The sequence below is a fragment of the Physeter macrocephalus genome, chromosome 19 (assembly GCF_002837175.3).
Source record: "Physeter macrocephalus isolate SW-GA chromosome 19, ASM283717v5, whole genome shotgun sequence".
Taxonomy (NCBI): Eukaryota; Metazoa; Chordata; class Mammalia; order Artiodactyla; family Physeteridae; genus Physeter; species Physeter macrocephalus.
The window spans coordinates 64,417,334-64,426,715 of NC_041232.1; the positions used below are offsets into that span (position 1 = coordinate 64,417,334).

The 9,382-nt window shown below is 39.2% G+C and overlaps 1 protein-coding gene across 3 annotated transcripts in view; it reads left to right on the forward strand.

Annotated features, from left to right (window-relative positions):
- Nucleotides 1-3,803, forward strand: part of SKA1 (spindle and kinetochore associated complex subunit 1) — a 17,147-nt gene extending 13,344 nt beyond the window's left edge. For all 3 annotated transcript variants that reach the window (XM_007119324.4, XM_007119323.4, XM_007119325.4), the window contains exons 6-7: nucleotides 946-1,115; nucleotides 1,960-3,803. In XM_007119324.4, coding sequence (XP_007119386.1) covers nucleotides 946-1,115; nucleotides 1,960-2,108 — 319 coding nt within the window. In that variant the 3' untranslated portion in view covers nucleotides 2,109-3,803. The remainder of the gene's footprint in view (nucleotides 1-945; nucleotides 1,116-1,959) is intronic.
- Nucleotides 3,804-9,382: the final 5,579 nt, after the last annotated feature.

Consider the following 9,382-nt stretch of genomic DNA (forward strand, 5'->3'; position numbering starts at 1 on the left):
CAACGGGAGAGGCCACAGCAGAGGAAGGCCCGCATACCACAAAAAAAAAAAAAAAAAAAGAAAAGAAAACTGCCCCTTTGAATAGAGGCAAAGGACAGAGTTTAACGTAATGAATCCATGATTTGTTGAAGGGAAAAATTGAAGCAGATCATGAAAATTTTGTTTTTGGTCTGTACAGACCACTCAAAATCAAGGGTCTCCTATTCTTATATTCTAAGACTGGTGACTGGGAAGACGGGCAGGAGGGAGATTGGATTGGAAGAGTGGGCTTTAGAGTGAAAGAGACAATGCTTAAGGGCATTTGAGTTCAGAATGAATAGTGAGCTGTCCGTGGAGGCTGCCTGTAGTTCTCCTCTGCCGGCCAGCTGTGCAGCTTAACTTCCGGGCCCTTTTGTCCCTTTGCAGCCCCTGCACCATCAGTTCTTCTTCGTCTCAATCAGCATTGTCATCTTTGTTGTCACATTTGTCATCCTTCATCTTCTCTTCCCCCTCTTCCTCCTCCTTTTCTCTTTTTCTCTCTGAACAGATCCATTTTTGCAGGAAACTAGAGTGGTATGAGTTATATAATTTATTAATATTTAAATTTTTCTTTCCCTTGCTCACAAACATTTAAAAATATTTAAATAAACTTCTATTTGCAATTAATCAGTCTATTTGAATCAGAATTTGAAAGCCTATTTTAAATTGTAATGTTAATTCTGTAGGTGGAGAATAGGAATTTATGTATCCAGATATAACTAGGGAAGATAAGCACTAATATATTGTGGTCTCTAATTTTTCAACGGTTGAGATGTGTCTGGTTTATTTGGAAGTTGGTATAAAATTTTTTATATAGAGTACTAATAGCTTTGCTACTGTATAAAGTCATCATATGTAAATGTTCTGCAAAGAAAACAATTGTGTATGATGATTCTTTAGAAAAATTAATCATTTTCTTTTTTACAGGTACATGAAATCACGCTTAACTTATTGTCAAATTAATGATGTTATTAAAGAAATCAACAAGGTAGTAGTTAGTAAATATAAGATCTTACATCAACCAAAAAAGTCTATGAGTTCTGTGGCCAGAAATCTCTATCACAGATTTATTGATGAAGAAACGAAGGAAACCAAAGGTAAAAATGAGGGTATATATATGTGTTCATGTCAACTGTTTGGAATGTAACTAAACATGAAAAAAAGATTAATTCCAGAAACTTCTAACTCTAGAGAGGTGGTTCTCAATGAGGGGCAGTTTTCCCACCAGGGAACATTTGGCCATCTCTGGAGACATTTTTGATTGTTATAGCTGGGGTTGGAGGTGCTACTGGCATAGTGAGTAGAAACCAGAGATGCTGCTAAAGTACCCTATAATGCACAAGACAGCCCTGACAAAAAAGAATGATCTAGCCTAAAATGTCTGTAGTGCCGAGGCTGAGAAATACGGCATTAGAGTCTATTATGGAATGATAGCCAATATTTTCAGAATTAGAAGAGTAATGATAACAGTTGTTCATGCTTATACTATAGCACTTACTATGTGCCAGATAGTGTACTAAGGGCCTTAGTCCTCACAGCATCCTTATGAGTTGTGTACTATTATTATTCCTGTTTTTCAGAGTAGGCAAAGAAGGCTTAAGTTACTTGCCCAAGGTCATTCAGTTAAGTGATAAAGCTGCTGTGGGTTTCATTCTCTTAACCACTACCATATGGCGTCTTGAAAAGTGAATTGTTCAAAAGATACCAGCAGATAGCCAGTGATATAATAAGCAGGGCTACATTTCTGAAATGCTACAGTAAACATTATGCAACTTCAATTTAAAGAATAATTATTATTTTAGCAAGAATACCAGTTCTCACTGTGGTTGGATAATGATAGGAAAAAGTGATTAATGCCATTCATAGTCATAATGTAATACATTAAAGACTCATCTTGAAAGTTGTCCTAATAAAAATTAGCATTAATATCTTTATTTTCAGGCCATTATTTTGTAGTGGAAGCTGACATAAAGGAGTTCACAGCTTTGAAAGTTGACAAGAGATTTCACGTGATACTGAATATTTTACGACACTGCCGGAGGCTATCAGAGGTCCGAGGGGGAGGACTTACCCGATATGTTATAACATAAGGCCCTTGTGAGCTTTTGAACCAGCCAACAGTAGGGTATAGAGGCTATTCCTATAGTTTCCTTATATGTAATTTCTTTATATATAATATCTTTAGCCATTTCTTTTTCTTTTTCTTTGTTTCTTGTAAAAATAAAACTTAAAAATAAATAACGCATGTATATTTTAAAATCTACTTCCTTACAGTAAATATTTAATCACCTACCATGTGAGCCTCTGTTCTAGGCATAAAAATGTTCATATTTAGTTTTTGTGTTTAGTGACAGCGCTGCTGACCCCAGTAAGACGGTTGCAAATGTGATCATAAAAGTCAAAGTTCAAGAAGATAAGATCAAGGATATCCAGGGTCTTTGGAATTAAAGGTTATTAGTGTCTAAATTCCACTAATGATATTTCAGTCTATAGGCAAAAGTTGGATTTGGAGGCAGCCCATCCACGTGGTTATTCTGCTTTCCCATATGTGGTTAAGGAACAGCTTACCTGAAATGCATTCAGTGTAAATCAGTCTGTAAACACTGACCTGTAATGAAATTGTAATAAAAGTATTTTGAGATGAAAAAGATGACAAAATAAGACGTGTAAGGTCATGGAAAATGAGTGGTTAGATTGTAAGAATTTAATGGAGTTTCTCTTGCGCACTTGGGGAGGTTGTTAGTCTATGTCTTAGTGAGCGTTCTCCAGAGAAACAGAACCAAAAGGCTATCTATCTATATCTATCTCTATATCTATCATCTACCTATCTGTCTTTCTATCTACCTGTCTATCTGTCATCTATCTATTGACTATCTCTTCTATCTATCTAATTCTCTCTCTCCTATCTATCTCTTCTATCTCCCCAATCTATCTATCTATCTATCTATCTATCCATTCTATCTTTCTATCTACCTATCATCTATCTATCTACCTATCATCTATCTATTGACTATCTCATCTATCTATCTAATTCTCTCTCTCCTATCTATCTCTTCTATCTATCTCCCCCAATCTATCTCTCTATCTATCCATTCTATCTATCTATCTATCTACCTACCTATCTATTTATCTATCTATGGAGATTCATTATTAGGGATTGGCTCATGTGATCATGGAGGCTGAGAGACCCGCAGGTCTGCTGTCCGCAAGCTTATGGATTATGGAGGCCCAGGAAAGCTGGTGGTGTGATTCAGTCTGATTGTGAAGGCCTGAGAACCAGGGGAGCCAGGCCAGAGCGATGACACGAGATGTTGAAGCTCAGCAGTGAGGCAGGAAAAAAGAGCAAATTCCTCCTTCCTTCCTCCACCTTTTGTTCTGTTCACGTTGTGGGTGGATGGGAGGATGCCCACCCACACAGGGGAGGGTAGTCTGTTTCACTGAGTCCACTGATTCCAATGCTCATGATTTGGTTTAGCTGTATCATCTGGTTTGCAGGAAACACAAGGAATAGAGAAACAAGTTAAATGTTATCATGAAGAAGCAATCAGACAAATCCAGATATAACATAAGTAAGCTGGTCTCTTAAACACAAGTCAGTAACAGAAAAAAATAAAGGGCTCCTGTTCTAGGATAAAAGACTAAGAGCTTAGTCAAATATAAACCATGAACCTTGATTCCGTTTGAAAAAAAGATTGAGGGACAATTGTAGAAATTTTAATATAGGTTGTGTATTAGATGCTGTGAGAGAACTAGTATCCGTTTTTAGTTATGATAATAGTCATGGTTATGAAGGAGAATATCCTTATTTTCTGCAGGTGCATCTGAGATATTTATTTAGGGATAAAATAATATGCTTTAAAATGGCTAAGCAATATAATTGGATACATACATACATACACACATAGAGCAGATATGGTAAAGTGTTAATTGTTCGATCTAGCTGATGGTTAAAACAGCATTCGTTGTATTATTCTCTCTAATTTTATGTTAACATTTTTTTCCTAATAAAATTCAGAATACTTGTGAAACAAATGTACTGAATAGATATTTACATTTCATGAAAACACAGATCAGAACTTGAGGGCTGGTGACGTGAAGCTGGGAAGGAAGGGTTGTTAGCCATCAGTCATGAGCTCATGTGCCCCTTCAGGCACTTGTGAACTTCAAGTTCCTGTATCCATGCTTCCCAGCGCTGCCCACTGAGCCTAGACTGGGTGTTTGAACTTGATACATTAGATGAAATTTCTTGAATTATGCTGGACGTAAGTATTATTATGTTTACACACAAAGCAATGTATTGGGCATCTAACTTCTGCACTGTGTACAAAGCTTGATATCTGGGAAATGTGTCGCTTTTAGTGAACCATGTTTTCAAATAAGCTTAGGCAGGACATACGCTCTGCAGGTGATGAACATGGACAGATGTTCATTTCTAATGCAGGTTTAACTTGATGAGCCTACTTGCCTGTCTTTTTAACAACTGTAGTGCAATTTCAGACTCATATTTTAAATCGAGGAGCAATGCAGCAACTCACAAAGCTCAAGTAATTAAAATTCCCTTCCTTCTGATGGGTCAACATGACAAATGTGGGCACTTCTAATTACAAAAGTTTTCTTGGCAGAGTGATTGTGAACTGTGCCTCACCTGCATACTAAAAATTACAACTCTAACCCTTAATTGTGACTCAGAAATCAGATTATTTCTTGGGGATACTCTCTTCAACTTTACAAAATAATTCAGCAAACTGGTGCATCAAAAAGAAAACTTAAGCCTCAGAAACCGGGTTCTATTCCTACCTCTGCCATTTGCTCTCTCTTGGTTCTTCCTTCAAAAATTTGACCCCTTCTCAGGGACTTCCCTGGTGGTGCAGTGGTTAAGAATCTGCCTGCCAATGCAGGGGACACGGGTTTGATCCCTGGTCTGGGAAGATCCCACGTGCTGCGGAGCAGCTAAGCCCATGCGTCACAACTACTGAGCCTGCTCTCTAGAGCCCGCGAGCCACAACTACTGAGGCTGAGTGATGCAACTACTGAAGCCCACGTGCCTAGAGCCTGTGCTCTGCAACAAGAGAAGCCACTGCAATGAGAAGCCCGTGCGTAGCAACGAAGAACCAATGCAGCCAAAAATAAATAAATAAATGATATAACCATTCTTCAAAAAAAAAAAAAAAAAATTGACCCCGTCTCACAAGCTACCACTCTGGTTCCAAACATCTCCCCTGGATTAATTCAAAGCTTCCTAACTGGTCTCTGTGTTAATTCTTGCCCTACTACTGTCTATTCTCCACATGAACCAAAGTTACATTAGGTCACTCCGCTACTCAGAAACCTTAAATAGCTCCCCATTTCTTACAGAGTGAAGGCTGAATCCTCACAGAGGCCGGCGAGGACCTTCATGGGTCCCTCCTCAGCACAGTGGTACTGTCTCCTACTCCTCCATTTCCCAACTCTGTTCCAGCCACTCTGGCCACCATGCTCTTTCTGGAACAGGCCCAGCATGAGTCTCCCCAGACCTTTGCACTGGCTGTTGCCTCTGCCCAGAAAGTTCCTCATCCTTCACCCATGTGACCCTCCCCCTTACTTCTTTTATATCTGCTCAAATGTCATTTGATCCCTTAGGGCTTCTTGGACTACCTTACATTTATATTTACATCTCCCTCTGTAACACTTTCTCTCCTTCCCTGCTTTATTTTCCTTCCTAGCACGAATGTCTATCTCACGGTTTATATATTTTACCAATTTATTTGTCTTTCTCTTCCCACTAGAATATAAACTACCGACACTAGGTGTTTTTGTCCCTTTTATTCACTGTGGTGTCCTCAGCCACTTTCACAGGGCTTTCCAGTAGAGGGCGCTAAATAAACATTTCCTGAACACACAGTAACTGGCACAGTTTGTGGCCATGGGCAAGTGATTTCATCTTTCCAGGCTCCAGTTTTCTCCTGTATATATTGAGATGGTTGAACAAAAATTTCTCTCAGGACCTTCTAGTTTTAATATTCTATGGTTCTAATATTCCCAGTTACTTCTGGGAAATATGATGAAGTCCTTCTCTCTGACAGGATTATAAAAAATTGTAAAAAAAAAAAATTCTGCTGATAATTACATGGAACGCTCATCTTTTACCCAAAGAATCTGTAAAGTATTAAGCTTCAAGAAATACTGAAATTCTAAGTTACTAGTTAAATAATAAAAAGCAGCTTCCATTGACTAAGGAAATTTATTAAAATTTTTTCGGCCAACATCTTTAGTTTTCTAATTAATTTTGCTTATTAGAAATAGTTTTAAGATTTCACAATTTATAAATGTTATGCTTGATCATAAAGGAAACTTCTGTGGTATGTAGAATAGACCTATATGTTATAGAACACAGTTTTGCTTCATAATATTAAAATTTTTTTAAAGTTTTCTCCCTTTTTAATTTTTTTTTTTTGGCCACACCACGTGGCTTGCGGGATCTTATTTCCCCGACCAGGGATGGAACCCAGGCCAACTGCAGTGGAAATGCAGAGTCCTAACCACTGGACCACCAGGGAATTCCCAAATGATTTCTTTTATGAAACATTCCATCTCCTAATACATGATTGCCATTGTTCCATAAATATATCTATTAATACAAGTGGCATAAAAGAAGGGTTACTCAAGATATTGAGCACTCTTCCTGGATATATTTCAAACAGTATTACTCAAACTGGTTCCAAGACTATATGCATGATTAGAAAGTAGAAATAATTTAATATAATATCAATTGGAGTTTGTTCAAGTTAGGTTAAGTCTCTAAGGAACACACACGAGAAATATTTTTCAGAAGTTATGGTATGGGCTTCCCTGGTGGCGCAGTGGTTGGGAATCCACCTGCCAATGCAGGGGTCACGGGTTCGAGCTCTGATCCGGGAAGATCCCACATGCCGCGGAGCAACTAAGCCCGTGCACCACAACTACTGAGACTGCGCTCTAGAGTCTGCGAGACACAACTACTGAAGCCTGCGTGCCGTGCCTAGAGTCCGTGCTCTGCAACAAGAGAAGCCCGAGCACAGCAATAGAGTGGCCCTTGCTCGCCACAACTAAAGAAAGCCTGCACGCAGCAACGAAGACCCAATGCAACCAAAAATAACATAAATTTATTTTTTAAAAAAAAGGAAATTATGGTATTTAGCAAGTTGTACCTCAAATTCTTTATTGTGAGCACGCTTCTGCTCTTTCTGCTGATAATTACATGGAACGCTCATCTTTTACCCAAAGAATCTGTAAAGTATTAAGCTTCAAGAAATACTGAAATTCTAAGTTACTAGTTAAATAATAAAAAGCAGCTTCCATTGACTAAGGAAATTTATTAAAATTTTTTCGGCCAACATCTTTAGTTTTCTAATTAATTTTGCTTATTAGAAATAGTTTTAAGATTTCACAATTTATAAATGTTATGCTTGATCATAAAGGAAACTTCTGTGGTATGTAGAATAGACCTATATGTTATAGAACACAGTTTTGCTTCATAATATTAAAATTTTTTTAAAGTTTTCTCCCTTTTTAATTTTTTTTTTTTGGCCACACCACGTGGCTTGCGGGATCTTATTTCCCCGACCAGGGATGGAACCCAGGCCAACTGCAGTGGAAATGCAGAGTCCTAACCACTGGACCACCAGGGAATTCCCAAATGATTTCTTTTATGAAACATTCCATCTCCTAATAAATGATTGCCATTGTTCCATAAATATATCTATTAATACAAGTGGCATAAAAGAAGGGTTACTCAAGATATTGAGCACTCTTCCTGGATATATTTCAAACAGTATTACTCAAACTGGTTCCAAGACTATATGCATGATTAGAAAGTAGAAATAATTTAATATAATATCAATTGGAGTTTGTTCAAGTTAGGTTAAGTCTCTAAGGAACACACACGAGAAATATTTTTCAGAAGTTATGGTATGGGCTTCCCTGGTGGCGCAGTGGTTGGGAATCCACCTGCCAATGCAGGGGTCACGGGTTCGAGCTCTGATCCGGGAAGATCCCACATGCCGCGGAGCAACTAAGCCCGTGCACCACAACTACTGAGCCTGCGCTCTAGAGTCTGCGAGACACAACTACTGAAGCCTGCGTGCCGTGCCTAGAGTCCGTGCTCTGCAACAAGAGAAGCCCGAGCACAGCAATAGAGTGGCCCTTGCTCGCCACAACTAAAGAAAGCCTGCACGCAGCAACGAAGACCCAATGCAACCAAAAATAACATAAATTTATTTTTTAAAAAAAAGGAAATTATGGTATTTAGCAAGTTGTACCTCAAATTCTTTATTGTGAGCACGCTTCTGCTCTGCTGTATTAAAAAGTAGTAAATTAGGTGGTTAGGAGGCTACATCATTTCTTTAAAATTGAGATTAAATTTACCTACAGTAAAATGCACAGATCTTAAGGACACAGATCAGTATTGGCCAGTGCATATACCCATGTAAACTACACCTGTATCATTTTTTTGTTTTTTTCTTAAACTTTTTATTTTGAGATAATTATAGGATCACATGCAGTTGTAATAAATCATACAGAGAGAGCCCTGTACCCTATACTTTTTACCTCAATTGTAACATTTTGCACAATTTTTGTACAACATCAGAACCAGGATATTGACATTGATACAGTGGAGACACAGAACATTTTCATCACCACAAGGAATCCTCAAGCTGCCCCTTCATAGCCACACCCACTCCCCTCCCACCATCACCTCCTCCTTAGCCCCTGACAACCACTCATCTGTTCTCCATTTTTATAATTTTGTCATTTCAAGAATGTTATATAAATGAAACGATACAGTATGAAACTGTTTGAGACTGGCTGTTTTCACTCAGTATCATTCTCTGGAGATTCATCCAGGTGGTTGCATATATCAAGTTTCCCTGGTTAAGAATTTACCTGCCAATGCAGGGGACGCAGGTTCGATCCCTGGTCCGGGAAGAACCCACATGCCACGGAGCAACTAAGCCCGTGAGCCACAGCTACTGAGCCTGCGCTCTAGAGACCGTGCGCCACAACTACTGAGCTCGTGTGCTGCAACTACTGAAGCCCACGTGCCTACAGCCTGTGCTCTGCAACAAGAGAAGCCACCACAATGAGAAGCCCGCGCACCACAACAAAGAGTAGATCCCACTTGCTGCAACTAGAGAAAGCCCGCATGCAGCAACGAAGACCCAACACAGCCAAAAATAAAAAAATAAAAGTTAATTAAAAAGCCAGGGCTTCCCTGGTGGCGCAGTGGTTGAGAATCTGCCTGCCGATACAGGGGACGCGGGTTCGTGCCGCGGTCCGGGAGGATCCCACATGCCGCGGAGCGGCTGGGCCCGTGAGCCATGGCCGCTGAGCCTGCGCGTCCGGACCC